The sequence below is a fragment of the Schistocerca cancellata genome, chromosome 1 (assembly GCF_023864275.1).
Source record: "Schistocerca cancellata isolate TAMUIC-IGC-003103 chromosome 1, iqSchCanc2.1, whole genome shotgun sequence".
Lineage (NCBI taxonomy): Eukaryota > Metazoa > Arthropoda > Insecta > Orthoptera > Acrididae > Schistocerca > Schistocerca cancellata.
The window spans coordinates 1,270,791,420-1,270,816,201 of NC_064626.1; the positions used below are offsets into that span (position 1 = coordinate 1,270,791,420).

A 24,782-nucleotide genomic window follows, 5' to 3' on the forward strand; every position below is an offset into this window, starting at 1 on the left:
TCGGGAAGCTAAAGGTTGACGAGGAGGCCATCAAAGTTGTGGCATAAATTTGCATAAGGTAAATACGTGAAAGGGAATCGACCGTCTCGATTTCAAAGGGACCACCCCGCTATTCGTCTCAATCGAATTAGGGAAAGTTCTGAATCCAGAACCTGAGTGGACCAGTGGGGATGCAATCCTATCTCTTCGACGTCTGATTCCAATGTCGTAACCACTCGCTGTGCGTCGTTGTAATATTTGCGTAAAATAAGAATACCCAACCAGTGTGGACAGCTGAAAATGTACTTTCCGATGGTGAGGTGCTCAGAGTGTTTTGGAAGTCTCAGTCAGGGCAAACTGACGACCTCAAGCCAACCTGTCCGTGAACCGTGCACAGGTCGGGTAGTTTCAGTAGCAGCAGGTCACTGGCCCTGCTGAGACCTGACAGAGCAGGCTGGACGCCTGGACGTGTACTCACCGAGAGGGGAGGGCGTGTAGACGGGCGCCTGCTGCGTCATGGAGGCGATGCCGTCGTACAGGTCGGCCGCCGAGGCGGACGACGTCGCGACAGCGGCCGCCGCCGCCGCGGCCGCCGCCGCAGCCGCCGCGGCGAAGCCCTGGCTGCCCTGGCCGCCCCCCGCGCCGCCCCCGCCGCCTCCGCCGCCCCCACCGTCGTAGTAGGGCGACCCCGCGCTGCTGCCCAGTTCCGACAGCAGCTTGTGCTCGTCCTTGATGCTCCACTTGCCCGGCCACAACTGCGGAGGATCAGACGGTCACGCGCTGTCCGCTCGTACACGAGAAACACTACACGGCCGCAGTATTCACTAACAAGTATCCTTGAAGGTAAAATCTTCCGCGTGATCGAGCCTCGTCACACTGCTCTTCAACTCCTCCAGACTCGGCCTCTCGACATCTCCGCTGGGACCTTCCTCAGGGGCCTTCTAGTGTGTAAACAATCAGCCACCCAGGTACACGAGATCCAGTATGTACTTCTAATCACCTGGAAGATTTTACCTTCAGCGACAACTGCCATGAAAACCTGCAGATTTATATCAAGTATCCTCTCCAACTCTCCAATATGCAATATTTCCTCAAACAATTATTCACGAACAAGAACCAACAAGTCAGCCTGGACGACAAGTATTCACAAGAATGATTAATAGCGTTGGCTGTTACTAAAGTGTGTCAGAACCGTATTTTGACTTAAGGTACACTAAGAATATCTCACATCACGTGGACATAAAGATATTTCACATATGAGTTACATAAGAGGAGGAATATTTAGTGCATAATTAACAGTCGTAACTTTCAATATCCGCTCTTTCGTTACCGACAAAGTCATACCGTATTTAAGAAACGACAAGTGTTTCACCAATTTACTGTAAGAATACCGTGTTCAAATTTTTTCCCGCGATGGACTTCGTGAAACTAGCCATTTTCACATGGTCTTGATGTGAGTTAGTGCGAACCATAGTCTATAGACGTACCATCTGACACTGCCCGTGGACCACGGCTAAAGATCATTTAAAGGAGTACATGACGCGCACTCGCTTGCAACCTTCTATCGCAAAAGTACTGCCGGATTCAAGAAAGTAGGAAAGATCTTTTTTGAAATTCGACAGCTCTTGAAAAGAGCTGTACTGTTATAAATACCTCGTGAATGTCTGCCCTACCACCTTTCCCAAATGTGGTCAATAAGTGTCACAACATGACTTTCAAAATTAGCCTAACAGTTTAGGCTTACCCAGTCCACCTCTCTTTACGCGACTTTTGCACTCCATATGCTCTACGTCACCAAGCAATATCTTCGTGTCGTTTTTCCGGGTTATATTTGCGCAAAGATCCACAGCAATACTGACGAGGCACTCCGCTTTTGATGGTCTTCCTGGTACCATTAAATACGGAACATCTCATTACAAAGCTGTCTCAGTATCTCAGCAGACTGACTTATTCCTATGAATAACACAGCAAACAATTGGCCACTTTATGTAAAACCTGTTGTCGAACAAGGGCCTTCGTAAATTGAATCATTTAAAAAAAAGATATTGAGTGATTAATTGTTCACAAATTAGCTATCAGACAGAGCGGGTAGCTCTGTAAAATTTTTCGATCACTAAGAAATGAGCTACACTGTTACAAAAAGCCAGATGTCTTTCACAATACATTTGAATTTTTTTCACGTAGCCGTTCACATTATATGACTGTAGGACACAGACAACGTTGTGAGTGTTTTTCTTTTATTTCAAGATATATCTGACCTACTTTAACTGAGTATAGGGAGTGCTGGAATCTTACACACCGTTACATGTTGCCCCTCTCACACTTCTGTATGGATAATGAAATACTAGTAACAGAAGGATGTAACGTATTTTCGTGTGAGATTGATCGACAATGAAATAAATGTTTGTTTCAAACGGAAACGGAACTCGATAGAAAAAAATGACTTGTTTCTAAAAATTTAAGGCGGCTATGGAGCACTGCGTAAAATTGACGGTTGTGACATATTCGTGAAACATCCAGCAGCGAACTTTCGAAGTTGCAGAAGTGTAACGAAAGCATTACTGTCGACAGTGAGAATGGCACCACAACATAATTCCGTATTTTGGCTACGCTGACATATACACAAAAGCGATAATGAGTACTACCGTGATAAAGTAATACCTACGAGATTACCTAGAACATGCATCGAAAGAAACCTGCTGGCTCAATCAGGGCCGTTGCGTTACGTATATGTTAGTGAAAATTACGGAAAAGAAACATTAGAAGAAAGAAGACGTTGCCTCTCGTGGAATCCTCCAGAGTAAATGTAGAAGGCAATTGTCGTCCGCATATTTTGAGACATAATTTACTGCCTGTAACATTTACGTCTCGTAATAAATATAAGGGAGAGATGATACAGGCGCTGTCGAGTTCTCGGGCACGGAGCACTGCCTTCTTATAAATGCGGGACGTCCAAGTGGTGATGACGTCAAGACAGACAAGCAGAATTCCCTATCAATACGACGTACTCGTCTGATGGCTGAATAACTACAAAAGCACTTACAACGAACTGTTTTACTTGATTTTGTCCCAATTAAAGTGATACAGGAACACTCGGGAACTTTTTTGGTATTGCGTCTAGGAATATTAGTTGCGAGCTGCAACCAAGAAATTGAGAAAATGTGAGTATGAGGAGGGGTGAAGCGCCAAGCGAACGTTTAATGTAGACTGGACAGTAGAGGAGGTGGGAGAGAGACGCCGCGTCCCGCCTCTGCAGCAAGTGTTTGCGCGGCCAGAGGGTCGCACGGCGCTCCCACCGAACCTGCGCCAGCGGCTGCACACTTTTTGGCGAGAAGCGCTGCATCCCGCGGCAGCGGCAGGCGGAGAGAGTTACGCCGGCAAACAATCGATTTCGCTTCTCGGCGCACGAAAGGAAGAGAAAAGCAAAGAAATAAGAAAAACCGTCCACCAGTCACGTCGCAGTCCTTGCTTGCGTAACACCTGACGGCTCAGATCAAGTCTCTCCCCTGGCTGTGTCCCGCTGTCTTCTCGGTTTTCAACAGTTTTCCCTAGCCGCTTCCACATTCGTCGCCTTTTACTGAATCACATTTAAAAACAGTTTTTACGTGCAGTGAGATTGTGAAATTAATGTTTGGCTCAGTGTAAACCTTCGTACTTGCTTCAGCGACACCACTTACGACCAGTTTAAGCTTTTTTAAAATATCGGTCCTTTACAAACACGTTTGCAATTGTTAGCGCAATAAAATTAATAAATTGCATAGAGGAATCGATGCTAGAACATCTGGAGCTCTTTTCACAATTCTTAATGAACTTGCGTAATCAGTCACAGGCATTATCCCGCTCACTTCTGCACTCGCGAGTGCCTGTGTGTGTGTGTGTGTGTGTGTGTGTGTGTGGTGCAGCTGCACTGCATATAAATTTATACATTTTTGCTCCTTGCGCTGCTAGTTTTTTATCTGTCTGAAAAGGAATGGAACATAATGCAGAAACACGAAAATACGCCACAACAGTGTTTGACAGCAACGAGCATTGTTCCTACACCCGTCTGCTTTAGCAAAGAGTAAAAAAATTAATAATTAATTTATTTTTAGTGGATCAGAATCACCGTCGATATTTTGAGAGTTACGACAAAACGCAGCTAATGACAATCAATAAAACGAAACTAGCAATGTGATTAGTCGAATTTTACGTTATCACTGAAGAGTATCATGACACAAAATTTAAAAAGCCTGAGTTTGCTGCTACAATTATGTGTTACGATACTGCTTTTGCCTTTGTCATACGGGCTAAATTTGTTTCTCACTCGAACTTCTACTACGTCGTGCTACGAAACACGGCGAAGAGTTTGCCTGTGAGGCGACGCTGCTATGGCCTGCACCAGCCGCGATCGCCCAGCACTCGGGCCTTACTGGTAGCGCACAGCGCACGCCGCGTACTCACGTTGGAGTAGAGCTGCTCGCCGTTGTAGTGCGTCCTCTGCCTCTTGATGTCGTCATCTGGGTGTCCGTTGAGGTCGCGGTTCTCGTCTGAAACAAGAAAACTCCGTCAGTCTTTACCGGCACACACTTTGTGACCCGTGACAAAAAGTACACCACAAATTGTCCCCTGCTAGTACGTGTAACTAGACGGTATAGCGTGTGCAATAGCCAATACACAATATCTGCAGTGCGTAAGAGCTGTTTACTGAAATGGTTGAAATGGGTCTGAGCACTGTGGGACTTAGAACTACTTAAACCTAACTAACCTAAGGACACCACATAACACCCAGTCATCACGAGGCAGAGAATATCCCTGACCCCGCCGGGAATCGAACCCGGGAACCAGCTGTTTACTGACTGGGATCATAGCGCCCAGATTGAAGTTCATCATTGACACCCTAAATCACTTCAGAATGGTACCTTCTTGGACACTGGGTGGCCACATTAAAGCACTTCAGATGATGGTTCCTTCTTGGACACTGGGGAGCAACTGCAGCTGGGCTCAGGCCTTAGTGACGTCGTTGACCGCAGTGGACGTTCCAAGTCTAGCAATCGGAAGACAGATCTTTAGTTGGAAGGTAAGCAGCTTCAAATTCTTATTTACTCCTTCCTCTTACACACGCAGTTTCTCAGTACGCGCGTTTTGGACAGTTACTCATCCTGAGTGTAGCCTTTTATATTATTTATAGGAGAGGATCTCGATGATGTCACCGCATTGTCACTTCATTCTAACCTAAGGCGAATGGGAATGTTGTGTGTGCCATCTCTACCAGAATCATGTAAGGTTTTTTCTTCATATTTTCGCAGTTATACACGTGTTCCGTACATAATCTGCACAATGTTTATCGAAATAATGTAAGTTTTTTTTTGTAAGTGTTGCTACTAACTAGCCACTGACATTTTATTAAATAGCATATTGGCATACAGTTTAATAAGAATGAACATATTAGTCTTTAACGCTACTAATGTCGCTACTCCCACACTTAAATTTACTATTTTTTTAACAACACGTCACGAGTTTTAATTAAAAACTATTAAATACAATTATTTGTCGAGGATATATCATTTTAGGCTGCGTTTAAAATTTGCTTTGCTACCTGTCAGATATTTTATGTTATTCTTCAAATGACGAAACATTTTTGTGGCTGAATATTCAAGACTTTCTCAGTCGCTGACAACTTAAATAATAACAAAAGTCACGTGTTCTTCTAATGTTATAGCTGTGGACGTCACTAGTCTTCTCAAATTGTGGCGAATTAGTTAAGGAAAATTTCATTATCGAATATATATGTTGTGAAGGAGAGGTTGTAATTGGCAAAGTCCTTGAAGGACGTCTTCAGGGCGAAGGCATATTATTCTCGTTGCTCGCTTTTGTGGAATGAATGTCTCAAATGTCGTATGATAATTGTGGGCTGTATTTATGACGGGTATGCATGGACTAACAGCTTTCCGCCTAGCCCGCTGTCGCTAACCGCCTAAAATCCACACTCGGGCTCACAGGTGTGCGAGACCCAACAGTGTTAAACAAAGTCGATCCGCATACGACCAAGAACCCGATCTCACCAGTTGGCATGTTTCTAGAACGTCATCTTATTGCCTATGATTCAGTGTTCACTAGATTTTTTTTATCGATGGTTCTAATAAAATAGTGTTTATATAGAAACGCGGCAGTGTGTCTTGCTTTCTCTGAACAAAGGATGGTTTATATCAGATAATTTGTCGGTGTGACCGCTTTCTCTTGAATTATTCCACCTTCAGATGTGAAATATGCCCACTAGAATAGCTGTTACCAGTATCATCCGTTGTGCGTCGGTTCCTTTAATTATGTTCCGGTAATGTGTCGGTCTTTGAAAACAACCGAGGAGCCTGCTGGGTGCGCCAACGATGTCGCAGAAGCGGTCGTGACTCAACAGCGGCAAGGCGGCAGGGCGCTGCCGGGGGAGCAGGGGAACCCCCGACCAAGCCCGGCCTAATGGGGCCGTGCTGCGCTCTCGCGGGAGCATTGTGCGCTGTTTCACAACATGTGTTGCGCCGCCCTGATAGATTAAGTGTCCCAACTTGGCCCGCTCCGCCGCTGCGGCGTCCACTTATGCTAACACGGTGGCGCGGCGCAGCTTAACTGCACTTCCTGCAGGGGCACAAGCGCGAGCGCGTACGTTTTGTGTGTGTGAGTGTGTGTGTGTGTGTGAGAGAGAGAGAGAGAGGAGTAGAGCCAGAGCAGTCTCAGAGGTGTGGACAGCCGCCTGCGCCAGACCGCGTCGTCATCCCAACGCAGTGGCGCTAAAGTACTGGATGTGTTTCCCCGCCCTTCCGTTTTAAAGTCACTTTTCCTTCAGTCATCCTTTCAGCCGGAGTATCCTGGTGACGTTACGTGCTACAGCCTACTTACTACAGCAACCTTAGTCTCTCTTATGTTCGACCATTGTTTCTCCCCTACCGCGGCCACTCTTTTAAATGTTCTCGCGTACAGTACTGCAAAAGGGGACAGGCCCTCCACTATTGTTGGAAGGCCCCTTCAGGTCCTTTCCCTTTCATCTACTTTATCTCTTTTTGTATTCAACTGCAAATAAGTCATAATTTACATGTTGTCATCTTATTTCTGTTGTGGAATACTTGGCAGGAATCGGTTATTAAGTTCACAGTACCTGCATGTCTGAGGAATTTCATCGGTGAGGAAGGATTTCTTTTTTTAATACTAAGTTTCGCCCACTGTGAGCTTCTATGTTAAGATCCAAGTCTTAATTTTGTCATTATGGAAATAAATCTGTTTGTAACAACTTAGCACATTGTTTTCTAAGTTCGTGATTATAACTTAACTTCCTTTCCCAGCTCACGTATTTTGGAGGGGTTGTCACATAATTTCATTAGCAATTGTGTTTGTGAGAAATTTGCCACCTCATATGCTGATATGCACGAGAATCAAAATAAATTAACATTCGGTTACCTTTGCGCCACAGTATCAACGAGTATCCTCTTGATGATAGTGGATATCAAAATTGTTTCCTTTTGATACTGATGAATGTAAATCAGTCAGCCCTACTTAAGACTCACCCCAAGCTAACTTGCGCCTTTACATTAGAACAATGCTGTCTTCAACCTGGAGCATGATTCGAACAGCGCAGTGCGTTACCACGCACGCTCTTGTAGCAGGTACCGCCATCTTCCTCCGATGTTGGAACTGACTCACCCAGCCGGTTATGGAGAGACCTAGAGTCTTAAGGTGGACATCGAACCACAGTGAATTCTGTGCATATGAAAAGTACTGTCAGCGATGAAAGAAGTAAAAAATGACAAAAAAAAATAATTGGAGCGACGAGGGACTGAAGCCATGATCGTCGGGGTTGTAGTCTAACACTTACCCACTCTTTGATATTTTGTTTCTTTTTCGTAGAAACGGCTTCAGATTTTTCTTACGTTTCTTCCGCAAGTTTGGTTCAGAGCTTCCCCAAGTACCTTCCTCGAAAAAAATACATCGATCTCCTTTAAGACATTTTGCACGATGTAGGTCAGATGTAAAGTGAAAACAGATCTAGACACATCACTAAGAAGAACGGTAAAATTTCCCTTGACTGTTTGTTACTGTCCACTAGTACTTGAGCGCACAACTATAGAATTATTGAAACTGTTTACAAGAGGAAAGGGGATACCTGAACGTATTTCTCACATAACAAATACTCGCTACATGAGAATGATAAGAATTCAGCGACTTGGACATTGAACTTATTGGAAGGGAGTAGCGAAGACAGGCTAGTCACTATATAATGGGAAATTATAGGTGGACATGTCAGTGACAATGAAAGGCTGAGTCATACCCGGAGACGTGCTCAGGTAGCCTGACGGTTAAGGAGACTGCTCGCGATGAGCAGTATATACAGATCACAGACTGGCTTAAAAATGTCATTTGTTACTACAAGGTCTCACACATATTACGAAATTTTTAAACTGAGTGGTGAAATTGTGTTATCAAGTTTACAGCACTGTCTTTATTACTTTTAATATCGAGTCTCATTCTTATTAATTGATCAATCGTTGATTGTGTATTTCAGGATCTCAGCTGCCATTGAGGGGTTCACAAAGGAGTAACGTGTTATCGTTGTGAAAACCCATTACAGAACCGGCAACTGCTATGCAGACTGTTCGTAGACTTCGCTGAATCTTAGGACATAATAATGTTCCTATAGCATCAACATTTGTACGGTAGATGAGGAACTTCGAGGAAACCGGGTCCATTGTAACCATAAAATCGGCCGGACGAACCCGTACTGTATGGAACAAAACATTGCAATGGAGCAGGATAGTGTGGCTGTGAGCCCTCACAAGTCGCTTTAACGTCGTTCTCAAAAACTGGGAATTACGACGGCCTCCTTGGAAACAATTTTGAAAAAGGATCTTGATAGACACCCATACAAGGTTCAGCTGACGCAATATTTTAAACCCACAGATCGTTTCAAACGGAGAAATTTCGCCGAGTGGATTCTCACAAAACAAGAGGAGGATAACGATTTTGCGAAAAGAATAATCTTCAGTGACGAAGAACATTTTCATCTGTTTGGGTTCGTTAACCGACAGAACAGCAGTACTTGGGGTCAAGAAAACCCTGGGCTGATCCAAGAGAACCACATGCATGCAGTGCAAACCACGGTTCGGTGCGGTCTATGGACACGTGATGTGATCGGCACTTTCTTTTTTGAAGTTTTTGACGGTAATGCAGCGGTGTTAGCGGTGAGCGTTATCGTGAAATGGTCAGAAAGAACTTCTAGCCATCTCTGGCTGCAGCGGATACAGCCAATATGTCGTTCCAGCAGCACCGGGCTAGTGTCACACGTTCTGCGAGACAATAACCCTACACCGTGAAAAAAATCACTCAGTCTGTGATCTCAGTTCGTGGCGACTTGGACGAATGGCCTCCCAGATCTTGTGACCTTATTCCAGGTGACTTCTTTCTGTGGAGTTCTGTGAAGTCCAAGGTCTACGGAAAACAAGCCACAAACAGTTCGCAAAATTAAGTCAGAAATTCAACGTATAATCAACGACACCAACAGAGATGTTCGTGGAAGGGTCTTCACGAACTTCATTGACCGAGTAACTGCCTGCCGAGAGAATGGAGGTGGGCATATGCTTGATGTAATTTTACGCACTTAAATGGGAGCATATGTGGAAGAAAATAAAAGAAATAATTTTTTATTTTGATGCATTTTTTACGTAATTATTACATTTTTAAAAACTGCGTAATAAAGGAAAGACGTTAAACATATTCATTTCGAATATGCCTCTTCCAGATAAGACTACCTGTTAAACTGGCAAAATTTTACGTGTTGGCTACCATACTCTACTATGATGCCATCCCAGATAACATAATAAAAAAAAATGGCCCTCTTGAGACGCACAGGAGACAGGGGAGGGCAGCAAAAATATTAGGGCTGAAGAAGAAGGGCTGTCCGGCAGTGCAGACAGTGGCGGCCCGGGCGAGGCCGCGGCAGATGAGGTTTGCGATAGCCACGGCCAGCTTTCCGCGACCTACTTTGCGGCGTAATCCCGCGCTGCTATCGGCGTCGCCCAGGGTGCCGGCGCTCGAGCCGGCGTCGGCGTCGCGCCCACCCCCGGCTTATCGTCGTTTAATTAGAGAAGGTCACCCGGATGGACATCGGGCTGCGTCCTCGTTAATACTAAGATAATTAAAGCCGCGGCCTCGTCCGTGTGTCCGTGCGGCGGACAGAGGGCGGGCGAGCGCGCACGTGTGTGGGTGTCTCGACAAAACGACGAGACAAAGCGGGTGTTTTGCGGGGGTGTCCGGCCGGACACATCGCGGCGCCCAATCCCGGCCTCAATAGATTGCAATGCGTCCCAGCGGACGGCGATCCAATTAAAATAATGCGCCGAACAAGTGTGGGGAGCGGCACACACAATGCGCGCGCCCCTGCCCCCGCCGCCGCCGCCAGCCCGCCCCTCGCCACTCCCGCCCCCGCCTCCCACACGTTTCAATTGACCAGCGCTGCCGCCCCACTCGCCCGCCCCCCGCCTGCAAAATTGTGATTAGATTGTTGGCGGCCGCGCCGGCTGCGATGCCGGCTGCCTGCCGGCCCGGCTGGCGCGAGGGAGAAGCCCCGATCCCCGAGCGGCGCGGAATTGGATTACGGGTGTTGAGCTAGTGTTATATGCGACGATGATGATGATCGAGTGGGATTTTATAGGGGGAAGGGGGGCGTTTCTGAAAAACAGGGGGGCGGCCGCTGGTCGCGTGTCACACGGGGTTATTAGATGGAATCGAGCTGGCGCTGCAAAGGGTGCCTGGCTGCCTCCTCTGGAGCGGAGGTGCCGAGGTGCCCGTGCTGCCCTGCTCCAGCAGAGTAGTAAGTGTGCCAGGCGGCAGTAATCGCACCACCGGTCAGGAAGCCGCACTCAGTCCGCCTACACGGTGCCCCTTCTCGTGCGTGTGAGTGTGTGTGGGGAAGGGGGCCAGAGGTAAGACTCGCCCCTTCTTCCTTGCCTGGAATTAACGCTCCCTGAGGGCTCGACTACGTATTAATTACCACTTCGTGCAAGTACAAAGAGGTCCGTTGACGGTGCTTCGGCTCTGTGTGGAACTGTCAACGGGTGGGGCGTGTCCGACTTAACACAACAGCTCTCCAGGAATTGTTACATACGGCACAGCGTTAATATCATCAAGAGACGGCAGTGTAGCTGCAGTGTATCACAAGAGAAACGCGATAGCATCGCTCCTCCTAATGGTACATATTAATGATTTGGTGGATATTATTATATGTAACCTCTGTCGATCCGGCATATCGAGTCCAAGACGATGTAAGATTAGGCTTAATCGCCCAGCTGAGTAAGAGGTCATTGTAGACGGAACGGAGGGAAATAGGGCGTGACCTTTTGTAAGGAACCATACCGCCATTTCCCCTAAGCGGTTTAGGGAGACCGCATTCGAACCACCGTCCTCCCAAATGCAACTCCAGTGCACACTGATCGGCACAACGTCGATGTCGCAAACTATGTTTGCGGAAGTGACGGACAGGAAATGGCGCACAGCGATCTTTTAAAGAAAGCATCCTTGTATGACACGGAGAAATATGTCAATCAAAGCTCACCAAGTTTACCCCAAAAATTTATCGTCTTGTGAAGAGTGTTGGGGTATGAAATACCATGAAGATATTGATCTGGTTGCGGGTAGGTAAAAGAGAAGGCCACTTTTCATTGGAATACGAACGAGAATGTAGCTGCTCTACGATAGACAGTGGTTACAAAGGCCTCGTACAACCAATGCTGAAATATTGCCAGTTCATGTAGAACACGTAACAATCTGCACTAATGGTGGAATGCCAAACCATACAACTGTTTAAAAATTTAAACTAAGAGATTTTCGCAGAAACTCGCTAGGTATTAGAGAAAATCTATTTTTAGAAGCAGCTTTCTGTGATGAGTTTATGAATGTTCTGCAGCAGCCTACGTATCGCTCCCAAAGACATTGCGGAAGAAGAATTAGCTCAACTGCGTCTCATACTGAAGTACGCCAGCAATCGTCGTTGCCGCGTTCTTTCGGTACTTAGCCAGATTGTCAAATGGACTCGGATTCGACAGCATAGGATGTCAAACACCTGTCATTTCCCTCTATGTACTGCAACTTCTTTTCACTACACTTATTGCATTACATTCTTTCTTTGACATTCGCATTATATGAATTATAATCTCATAAACTAGGCAGAAACAAATTATATAGAACAACTTTAACAATTGTTAAGCATTCCGTTCTCTGTAGCCTTAGAGAAATCTTTATATATTATGTTCTTCATACCATTTTTAAAAAGCATTAACAGTTGTATACCAGTAAGATTTAGAAGCATCCGACCCACCTTACATTTCAAGGCATTGGATTACTCTGTACTGTTAATGAAATAAATAAATAAATGTCCAGCCATTTAGGGCGAATGGCGGGGCGACTCCTTTGGGAAGGACAAGGTCCGTTTCCTGCCCCGTGTCTGTCTGCAAATCCCTGCTCCGTCTCCAATGCCCTCCTCGTCAATGGGACGTAAAACACTAACCTTGATGTAACTGCAATGAGACGTCTAGATCGCGCTTTCTTTATGCACAGCAACTGTAAATCACGCGTCGTCAGATTAGAGAAGACGTAAATAATCACATTTCGTGCACACTCGCACTATGTTTCATCTACATCTACATGACTACTCTGCAACTCACATTTAAGTGCTTGGCAGAGGGTTCATCGAACCACAATCATACTATCTATCTACCATTCCACTCCCGAACAGCGCGCGGGAAAAACGAACACCTAAACCTTTCTGTTCGAACTCTGATTTCTCTTAATTTATTTTTATGATCATTCCTACCTATGTGGGTTGGGCTCAACAAAATATTTTCGTATTCGGAAGAGAAAGTTGGTGACTGAAATTTCGTAAATAGATCTCGCCGCGACGAAAAACGTCTTTGCTTTAATGACTTCCATCCCAACTCGCCTATCATATCTGCCACACTCTCTCCCCTATTACGTGATAATAAAAAACGAGCTGCTCTTTTTTGCACCCTTTCGATGTCCTCCGTCAATCCCACATGGTAAGGAGCCCACACCGCGCAGCAATATTCTAACAGAGGACGAACGAGTGTAGTGTAAGCTATCTCTTTAGTGGACTTGTTGCATCTTCTAAGTGTCCTGCCAATGAAACCCAACCTTTGGCTCGCCTTCCCCACAATATTATCTATGTGGTCTTTCCAACTGAAGTTGTTCGTAATTTTAACACCCAGGTACTTAGTTGAATTGACAGCCTTGAGAATTGTACTATTTATCGAGTAATCGAATTCCAACGGATTTCTTTTGGAACTCATGTGGATCACCTCACACTTTTCGTTATTTAGCGTCAACTGCCACCTGCCACACCATACAGCAATCTTTTCTAAATCGCTTTGCAACTGATACTGGTCTTCGGATAACCTTACTAGACGGTAAATTAATCATCTGCGAACAACCTAAGAGAACTGCTCAGATTGTCACCCAGGTCATTTATATAGATCAGGAACAGCAGAGGTCCCAGGACGCTTCCCTGGGGAACACCTGATATCACTTCAGTTTTACTCGATGATTTGCCGTCTATTACACTTCATGAGCGATCTACTCGGTCCCTTTGTCGAATAACTGCACCATGATCGCCCATCTATCTAAAGACTTTGTATCTTTTACGTTCAAAATACTAGTTTTGTTTACTCCATGTTTGCGTCAAATACCTCTACAACGTACTTTCAGTAGAAGCTTACTCTGAAATCATTATTTCTTTCCTCTTATCTAACGAGAATATGTCGAAACGAAAACAGTCTTTGATGACAGATTTGCCTGTTTCATTTCAATTTTGATGATGATCGTAACGATCGGAAGAGGTATTTGCAATGAATAAAACAAATTTGCGATCAAAGACTGTTTTGGTTTACGCGTATTCTGAAACACTGGATCGCTGTTTCGCTTATAGTGACGATGTCACCCACATCAAGCAATTGTCGGAACGTTCAATTTACACTTCATGTGCGATTTAGTCGATCCCTTTCTCGAATAACTGCACCATGATCGCCCATCTCTCTAACGACTTTGTATCTTTTACGTTCAAAACACTAGTTTTGTTTGCTCCATGTCCTTTATCCGAATGAAAGTGAAGGAACCGTTAATTTATGATACAAGCTGTTGCGCGCTTCCGTATCTTGCATTATGCACATGTAGCTGTCGCGCATGCATGAAACTAACTAGTACAGTCAGTATTTCGTTTTTAACTCCTTGTGGAGTGCCTGGGGAATATCGCGTCTTACGCTGGCGACGTAGGACTACAAAGCCAGAAGTGACGGCTGCCTTCGTCGTGTCCTGGATCACGGAAGCGGCCGAGATCCGCTGGAGCGGAAACCGTGGGAATCCAGGCGTCACTCACAGGAGAAACAGACGTTCCTTGCGTTAGCGACGCTTCTTGCGCCGCGATCAAAATACATTCTGTTTCACAGCACATCCGAACCGAGAACAGAGCCATCATACGGCTGAGTCTGACAGTATACAGAATTCATTAATGTAATCTCCTCCTACTCAATTTTAGTCACAAAATGTAAATAGAGGAATCGCAGAGCACCTGTGGAAGTACAGCAGCAGATACAGCAATTGTCTGGCCTGGAGCCGGGTCGCCCATCTAAACAAGAGACGTCACTCTTTTTCCCTGCGGATTTTTCAACACATAGAAGCAATCTTCGAGACTGGCCCAGGTAGGTCACCAACGCGGCACCCACTGATCAGCCAGTCGGTCTGCTATCGACATATACCCGTCCAGCCGACAGTAGCACCAACTGGAGAGGAATGACTGCTGGTCAGACACACGCACGGTGCCTGTAGTACCAGTGAACTGCCCGTCCGTGTGCACAATGTGGAAGGCGCGCGATGTATCTGAGTTTGACCGAGGGTAGGTTTTGATGGCCCGGAGGCTTGGCACGAGCATTTCGGAAACTACACGGCTTACCGGGTGTTCGACGAGTGCTGTGGTGAGAGTCTTCAACACGTGGCGAAACCAGGGTGAAACCACGTCCAGACGCCGCGGGGTTGGGCGACCAGCCCTCATTACACACGACGGACGTCGCAGGCTGGGCAGACTGGTAATACAGACCAGACGGGGAAGTGTGGCGGAACTAACATCTGACTTTAATGCTGAGCGGAGTACAGGTGTGTCTGAACGCACTGTGCACCTAAAACTCCCAACGGTGTGCCTCCGCAGACGATGACCCACGCATGTGCCAATGTTAACACCACGACATCGGCAATTACGACTGAAGTGGGCACGTGACCATCGGCACTGGACGTAGGCGCAGTGGCTGAGCGTTTCACGGTCTGATGAATCCCATCATGCCGACGAGAGGCCGTGAATCCGTCGTCATCCAGGGGAAGATCTCCTTGACACTTGTACTGCGTGACGCAGACAAGCTGGCGCCGGCTCCGTTATGCTCTGGGGAACATTCAAGTGGGCATCCGTGCGTCCAGTGGAGCTCGTGCAAGGCGCCATCACGGAGTATAGTACACTGCCACCTGTGAAGGTCTCGCTGTATGGTGGTACAACATGCAATGTGTGGTTTTCATGAGCAATAAAAATGGCGGAAATGATGTTTATGTTGATCTCTATTCCAATTTTCTGTACAGGTTCCGCAACTCTCGGAACCGAGGTGATGCAAAACTTTTTTTTTATGTGTGCATTTACAGGCGCCGGAGCCTTTAACTTTGCCGCTTTTTAGCGTCATTGGGCAACGTTTCCGGATATAGGTTTCTATTCAAAATATTATGTATTCACTGCCCTCCACCGGTCCTAGAAATTTGTAATGGGAATTCCCGAGTGACCTGCACAGCGGCTGCGAGAAGACAGTGGACGGCAGCATTTTCACGGAGAACAGAGCGGCGCGGGATACCAGCGAAAAATGGGAGCCTTTTGGAATGTGTGAGAACCTACGAGACGCGTTGCGCCCACTGAATAGCAACTTACCGATTTAAAGAATTGCAGCGGGAAGTGACAGACAGTGTGTATACTGTATTGTTTTCTAAGCAGTTGTTGTTGTTGTTGTGGTCTTCAGTCCTGAGACTGGTTTGATGCAGCTCTCCATGCTACTCTACCCTGTGCAAGCTTCTTCATCTCCTAGTACCTGCTACAACCTACATCCTTCTGAATCTGCTTAGTGTATTCATCTCTTGGTCTCCCTCTACGATTTGTACACTCCACGCTGCCCTCCAATACTAAATTGGTAATCCCTTGATGCCGCAGAACATGTCCTACCAACCGATCCCTCCTTCTTGTCAAGTTGTGCCACATACTCCTCTTCTCCCCAATTCTATTCAATACCTCCTCATTAGTTATGTGATTTACCCATCTAATCTTCAGCATTCTTCTGTAGCACCACATTTCGAAAGCTTCTATTCTCTCCTTGTCCAAACTATTTATCGTCCATATTTCACTTCCATAAATGGCTACACTCCATACAAATACTTTCAGAAACGACTTCCTGACACTTAAATCTATACTCGATGTTAACAAATTTCTCTTCTTCAGAAACGTTTTCCTTGCCATTGCCAGTCGAAATTTTATATCCTCTCTACTTCGACCATCATCAGTTATTTTGCTCCCCAAATAGCAAAACTCTTTTACTTCTGTAAGTGTCTCATTTCCTAATCTAATTCCCTCATCATCACCCGACTTAATTCGACTACATTCTATTATCCTCGTTTTGCTTTTGTTGATGTTCATCTTATATCCTCCTTTCAAGACACTGTACATTCCGTTCAACTGCTCTTCCAAGTCCTTTGCTGTCTCTGACAGAATTACAATGTCATCGGCGAACCTCAAAGTTTTTATTTCTTCTCCGTGGATTTTAATACCTACTCCGAATTTTTCTTTTGTTTCCTTCACTGCTTGCTCAATATACAGACTGAATAAAATCGGGGAGAGGCTGCAACCCTGTCTCACCCCCTTCCCAACCACTGCTTCCCTTTCATGCCCCTGGACTCTTATAACTGCCATCTGATTTCTGTACAAATTTTAAATAGCCTTTCGCTCCCTATAAGCAGTTATCTATTAGCAATTTTAAACCAGTTTAAACCACATTAGCAAATCAAAATGTAGTGTTTCGTTAAGCTGGGCGTCGTAATGCGCACGGGCCTGATGGTGCGGCGCACTCCCCCTTCGGGTGAGACGAGGGAGTTGAGGAGGAGGAGGACGCTTCTGGAAGCGGCTTTGTCTGATCGTCCCGGGCCGGCGCTGACCGGCGCCTGCCATCCATCAGCCAGATCTGGGCAGCCGAGTGTTGTCGGCCGCAAGAACAAGAGCGGCGCAAGGCTCTTCCGGAAAGCGGCGGCCATTAGACACGGCCGCCTACCGCCTGCCGCCTATTGTGCCCACAGGCAGCCACCCTGCTTGTTTGCCGCCCAAGGCTGCACTTGCACTGCATCGTCGGCGGCCCAGGCGCTCAAGGAGAGGCGGCACTACACAGATGCGCAGCACTGGCCGGGCAGAGGAAGTGCGCTGAGGAGGAGAGGCCACGTGCAGCAGTAGGGAAAACGCGCGGTTACCTCAGATCAAAACACGTGCCTCAGAAAGCAACTCTCCGTTACACGCGTTTTCAGTCGCTTCGCAGTCTTCTTCATGTCCGCAATTTCTTTTGTCAGTTCGTACCTTTGTTTCAACTTCTCAAATGGGACGAAGAAATGAAAATTCTGAAGTCGGCCGATGACACTGTAAGACTGTCTGAGATGGCAAAGTACTCGGAACACCAATTGAATGGAATAGCATGTGTTATGTAAAGACTTCAGCAGATGAACTTCAACAAAAGTAAAACGAGGGTAATCGAATATGGCGGAATCGAATCAGGCGATGCTGAAAAAATTAGATTAGGTAAAGAGATATTACAAATAGTACATGCTTTTCTGATTGAGCAGCAAAATAACTGATGTTACCAGAGTTCAAGAACATACAAAATGAAGACTGGCAGTAGCAAGAAAGTCATAGCAGAAAGAATAAAAGAGTTAATATCTAATAATGAAATGGCAAAAAATGTAGTAAGAAAACGCATAAGGGATGAAATGAATTGCAAAAAATATGTCAGAAGGCAGAAAAGGAACAGTATTGAAGAGTATATGAATGTCATAAACAGAGTGATCTGACGGAAAGAGCAGGGAAGTGGCTGCCCTATGTAGCCAACGAGGTAAATTCAAGGTTAATGTACCGTGCCAGTTTTCGAATCTTCATGACAAAAAAAAAAAAAAGTAGATTTGCTGACTTTCACAAAGTTGCGAATTACAATTTTCAGGATGCATTCCTTGCAAGCCTCGTAGTTGAAGAAGAGTGTAAAACAGAGTACTCTTTCACGCTGCGTTAGGTAGACATGGCACTGATGAACACGATAGTGGGTGCATTTCCATGAAGTGTTGTAACATATCCTAGTTGTATGCGTTGCATTTAGAATCTGTTCTTTATGTTCTGATACAATTTTCCCGTTAAGTTACAAACTTCACAGCTGTCAAAACAACACTATTGTGACTAGGCTATATGCGAAAATTTTGTGAATTAACATTAATAGTAATAATCCTAAATATTAATTAAAAACTCATAATAAAAGTCGGTACATTACTTTTTCAAATGAAGTATAGGACGTCGAGACTTGTTAAAAAAAAAGTCAAACCTATGAGACTGGTGGTTTTCGTAGAAATATGATTTTCAAAACTTTTTTTAAACTTAGTGTCGGTGCTTTGGGCACTTGCGGTTCCCAGTGTCTCAAAATTAAGTGTTAGCATCTCGTTAGTGAAGGTAGCGTAGCCTTCTGCAGAAGTGAAACGCGGACAATAAACATTTCAGACAAGAAGAAAATAGAAGCTATTGATATTTGGTGCTGTAAAAGAATGCTAAAGATTAGATGGGAAAATTACTAGTTAGGACGTACTGAATCGAATGACACAAAAAAGAGCTTTGTGATACTACTTGATTAGTTGATTAATTCTTGATGGAACTCATCCAGAAGCATCAAGGAATAGTTAATTTAATAACAGAGGGAAATGTGGAGAGCAAACATTGTGTAGATGGAGTCCAATGATTGACTAAAATTAGTTCAGATGAATGTACGTTGCAGTAGTTACGCGAAGATAAAGAAGCTCGCGCAGCATAGATTAGCATGGAAGTGCTGCGTCACACTGGGAGTGAAAACCACAGTAACAAAGTCCCACAGACAATTACTTCAGCTGGCCTAAATGGAATCGTCTGCACCAGAACTTGCACGCGACTTCTCTGAGGTCGGTTGTGTTACAAATATATGTGCTACGCTCTCTGGGAGTTGAACCCGGAATGTCTCAGGAAAAATGCTCCTGCATGTTGTGACTATGCATTGCCTAACTGTTCGTAACTAGTATTCCAGGATTCTCATTAAGTACAAATGACTGAAAAACTCTGAAAAATTGAAGAAGGTTTCCGAATACATGATGGGTTTCCTTAAAACATTACAGTGATCCAAAACAACTACAATGAAGGACTCTACAGAAACTGCGTCGACTGTCCATTCACTTCCTTGGCTCTTCGTAGGCACGAAGACATTAACTACGCCATTAGAAGCAGCTGGGCAAGGACGTGCGCGTGCTCGCTGCCACATTACTCGGAGGCACGGCTGTAGGCCTGCAAGAGCCCCAGTGGGGCCGCAGAAGCCAGAAGTTCGCACAGTGCGAGAGGAATTCCATCCGGCCAGTCAGTCAACGGGCGCTCCGACCAGTGTAAGGTGTCGGCCCGCGAATTTCACACAGCCTTCGCCGCCCGTATCGCGTGTCGGGCTTCGGTCTGTATCGGGTTGCTTCGCCGTCAGTTTTTAGTTTCACTTGCGAAATGTCCTTCTCTGAATGGGTATTGCGATGGATTCTCGGTATGTTACGCAGGTTGCTGTCGCAAACAGAGAAGGGGAAGAGTGTCTGGAAGTCACCGTGGAAATGTTCCGCAGCTACTTGCTTACTGAAAACAGCGTTATGTAAGGTGAACATGAGTAGCGGAAGGTACTGGGAAGCAGGGGACAGGCTTTGTCCAGCAGCAAAGAGTGCCAATCACAGCCTTTTTCTTTTCAGACCGTGAAAGAACTTACGACCTTCACTGCCTAGCATTATCTCTTACGACTTCTTTTATATATAGCGTGGCTCATCAAACTGCTTAATATTCTCAATAAAGATTACTCAATTTTGTGGAAATTTGACGAGTATTACACAGATGACTGGTATTGTTGATGCGAGTTCTATGCGGGGCGAACCAGAACTCCCATGACAAACTTTTAGAGGTTGTTCAGCGACGCCTCCAAAATATTTTGGTATAGTGGATCCAGAGTCTCCGGTGGCTCGCCAGGGAGTTATTGCATTTCATTCGGTTTCTTGTATCTGTAGTACTCTGAAAAATAGTGCACAACATTGCAAATGTCGACGGTATGCGCTTCTGTTGACAACAGGAACGCTCGATTTACTCCTTTGCCCTCAAATTTGCATTCTGTATTGCTCTGTCCTGTCTGGGATTTTGTTGTCCGTTATTGTTAGCTGTGCGTCAACAGTGATACACAGCAGAACGATGGCTGGGTTTAATGATGAAGAGTTGGCCGATAAGGTATTCACTGAATGCAACGAAAGAGGGCACAACTTCCTTATGCTGATGTGTTCCCGAACTGCTACAACCGCATCTCAGTACTTTTGTATCTGAGGGTTCTTGAATTACTTTACATCTACATGGATACTCTACAAACAATACGTAAGTGTCTGGCAGAGGGTTCATCGAACTACCTTCGCAATTCTTTATTATTCCAGTCTCGTATAGCGCGCGGAAACAACGAACACCTGTATCTTTGCGTAAGAGCTCTGATTTCCCTTAATTTATCGTGGTGATCGTTTCTGCCTAAGAAGGTCGGTGTCAATTGCATTGTGATTTCCTTTACAAGTGAACAGCCCTTGTCCACACCTCTTTCAACGAAACTACGTCATCTATTCGCATTCACTAGTACCGATCTTACGTGACCGTGCCATTTCCTACCATTTCTTTGCATGACACATGAATATTTGGAAGATAAAATATGATCTAGACGTCCGTCACTAACACTGTAGTGGGAAACAATCGGGTTCCTTCTTCTGCTATCGCCAGTATCTTGTGTGTTTAAAGGAAGTTGTCCTTCATTTCACCAATTAGCAAGTCTTAAATCACTCTTGTCAGACACGTACGACCTGTCCGCCAGGATTTAAGCCATACGATGTCCGTAGAACTATACTCTGTACGCCTTGGCGATGAGGGTTATTCTGCGCAACAATTACTACGTTTATTACATTGGGCTTCGAAAACCGGTTTACGTTAACCGACTGCCAATACTGTCTCGAATTGGTCATGTAAACGCTCCAATAGTGATGTTGGAAACGGTTCGAGCAGTCGCATTTCCTCTTACACAATAGATTTTCGGTCAACTACAAAAGCTCAACAATGTTTGCAACGTGCTGGAGGTGTCATCTTCCGTCTTATTTTTAAAAGCATCACTAGTCAGCACGGAGTGACTTCTTGTGCAGTGAAGTAGAGGCATAAATATTAGAATGAGACAGAAATTGCCCACCTCCCGTATTTGACTGAAAAGGAGTGGTCATTGTACTGATTAAACCGGAAACAAGTGAACCGTTCAACCGTTCCTTTCGTCCGTGTTTCGGAGCTTCAGTGGTGCTACGCGAAATCCATTTGAGGCCGCGCCAGAATGCACGCACCCTTGGCCACGTACGGCGCGTATGACACCTTACGCAACATACTGGAGAGTTAATCGCAGGCCCAGATTAATTCTCTGCCCTGCTACAAATGTGAAATCAATCTAAACGGGGTCGGCAGTCTCGCATTGCCCCGAGAGACAGGATTAAACTTTTCAATATTCCGAAGGTAATATTTAAAAATCCTGTAGCAATCTAACCACTCTGAGAAACATTCCGAGACCCGACCACTGGTCCGGCATATGTAGGTCGCTAGCAGTTCAAATACGCCTCCAACTGGCTCCTAACAACTTCTTTCCCCTGCAACCCTGGAACTAGCTATAACAACCGCAATAGCGAGCGCAATTGGTACACAGTACCGGTCAGGAAATGGTATGTTATACCTCAACAGCTGATTTCCAATCCGTATAAAAGAACTGACGATCGGAAAACAGAAACGCGGCTAGTCTAGGAAAACCGATCTGAAAACTCAATTTTTTTGCTTAAAATGTGCTTTGAGATGAGTACTTTATTACAGTGTTCATCCCAAGTTCACCAGAAACTCTTTTTTCGTGTTACAAGGCGATTTGTGAAAAGTGTCTCACTCAGAACGGGGACAAAATAGGCGAGAGGGCGGCCAGTGTGGCAGCATGTAATTTCAGGACGGCCTAACAGGCATAACGAACGTGCGCGAACTCGAAATGTGCCTAGCCTGTTTGAACTTCTGCACAAGGGAGGACGAAAAGTGTGTCGAGCGATCGGAGCAGCGGACAACGGAAGAGGCCTGCAGGACCAGCAAGGCCACGAAGAAGACAGAGGACCTCCTTTTCGATCTGGAAGGATTGCTGTGTGGGCCAGGGGTCGCTCACTAGAGATGCGTTTAATTTTACTACGAAAAATGTAACCAAAAACCTTAAACACGCCGGGTTCCCGGGTTCGATTCCCGGCGGGGTCAGGGATTTTCTCTGCCTCGTGATGACTGGGTGTTGTGTGATGTCCTTAGGTTAGTTAGGTTTAAGTAGTTCTAAGTTCTAGGGGACAGATGACCATAGATGTTAAGTCCCATAGTGCTCAGAGCCATTTGAACCTTAAACACGTTTTTCTCGAAACCGTGTTTTTCAAATTCTCTGGAAAGAAAACTTGAGAACGGTGCACATGAATTTGATCGAAATTTGGTGGTGGCATTATAAATTGTATTCCCTATCAGCTTACGTATCTGTTTTGCGATCTTCAGAAAAATGGATTTTCGGAACAAGCTTTTTTCTCGATTTTTTGGGCAAAGAAAATTCAGTATGTGTCAACACGTCACCATTGTCTTGGAACTCAATATTTTTCAATTAACCTATGTGTGTTAGCAGAAAATATAATGAAAATACCTAATACAAAATTGTTTTGTTGCAGGTCCAATAGGAGGGCTTCATTAATTCCCGGCTGCAAGAGGTCCTTCGACCTGGAACGGCGGTTACTGGAGCGCCCGACGTGAGCACAAATATGATTTCTTAACGATAATAGTGTAAGGAATGAGACTATTTCGTCAGATTTAGAATTACTTTCTATTTTACTTGGAAAAGAAAATCTCGACGATCAGCTGCTTTTCATGCGTTCAGAAAGGGCTAACTACGTAATACGAAAGCGAGAGACGGTGCCCGAAATTCGGTTTTCGCCGTCGGAAAGTTTTTCGGCGCGTAAACGCGGCACCTGCGAGCGATAAGCGGACGAGGCTAGTGCCCGCCCGGTTAGAGCGCGTCGCCCCGGCCTGGGCTGTGCTGTGCTGGGCCGGCCGGCACACGCCTGCGGTCCCCTGGGAGGACGCGTGGCGAGGCAGGGCGCGGCGCGGCCGCTATCTGGCGGGCACACGCGGCGGCCGGGGATCAGCGGCGCCGCCGCCGCCGGCTCCGGCGCTGTCAGCCCGCTGGCCGCTGCGGCTGCGGCCACGGCTGGCCCGGCCGCTATCAGCCGCGCGCCACGCCACACACAGTTGCACGCACAGCCTCTCACCACTCCCGACGCTAGCGGGTAGACCGAGGCGGAGGGCATTTTGCACGATACCGTCCACGTAATCCCTAGGGTAGCAACTACCGTACAACTACCTTCACAGCTCACCGTCCATCCAAGTTGCTGACCACAACAATACGCAAAACAACGGCCTTTATTACATGATCATAAATTTTTATTGGAGGGACTTCCACAACTGCTCTGCACCATGTTCGTGGGAAACGAATCCGCCTCACTTTTCAAATACTTTACTGATCGAAGTCATGCACGACACAACGGTTTCGGGGGCTTAGCTCCATCATCAGGTGTATCTCAAATCTAGCAGTAGTAGGACGTCACGTCCATGCCCAAGCAAAGATCTGCCGTAGGTGGACTGACAAACATCCCAACTTTTGCTGCAAAGAATCCCAAGTTTCAACAATTTGCGATGTTGTTTGACGGTCCACCTACGGCAGATGTCTGCCTACAAGTTGTTTGAGCATAGACACGACGTCCTACTGCTGCTAGATTTCAGATACACCAGATGATGGGGCTCAGACTCTGAAACTGTGGTAAAATATAGCGACTTCTGTCGTGCATGATTTCGGTCAATTAAGTATTTTACAAAAAAAATGGTTCAAATGGCTCTGAGCACTATGGGACTTAACATCTGAGGTCATCAGTCCCCTTGAACTTAGAACTACTTAAACCTAACTAACCTAAAGACATCACACACATCCATGCCCGAGACAGGATTCGAACCTGCGACCGTAGCGGTTGCGCGGTTCCAGACTGTAGCGCCTAGAACCGCTCGGCCACTCCGGCCGGCAAGTATTTTACAACTGTGGCGGGTTTGTTTACCGTGAACATAATACAGACCTTCAGTTAACGATCGAGAAAGATAAAAGCATTGGAGAGGCAGTTCTCACATTCATATTGATGAAGAAATCTAGGCTCTAGAAAAATCAAGACCCATTCATAAGAATCTGTCGCCTGGAACAATAGTTCGAATACGTAAAATCGTGCAATACGTTCGAAAACTTCAGATAAATAGGTACAGGTTATAGCGAAATACGGAGAACAATCAATATTTACTGGAACCAAAAGGAATAATA

General features: G+C 45.8%; 1 protein-coding gene across 2 annotated transcripts in view; it reads right to left on the reverse strand.

Annotated features, from left to right (window-relative positions):
* LOC126095027 (paired box protein Pax-5-like) overlaps positions 1-24,782 on the reverse strand; it is a 262,451-nt gene that overhangs the window by 19,000 nt on the left and 218,669 nt on the right. For both annotated transcript variants that reach the window (XM_049909700.1, XM_049909692.1), the window contains exons 5-6: positions 4,420-4,505; positions 458-734 (exon numbers count right to left, since the gene is read on the reverse strand). In XM_049909700.1, the coding sequence (XP_049765657.1) occupies positions 458-734; positions 4,420-4,505 (363 nt within the window). The remainder of the gene's footprint in view (positions 1-457; positions 735-4,419; positions 4,506-24,782) is intronic.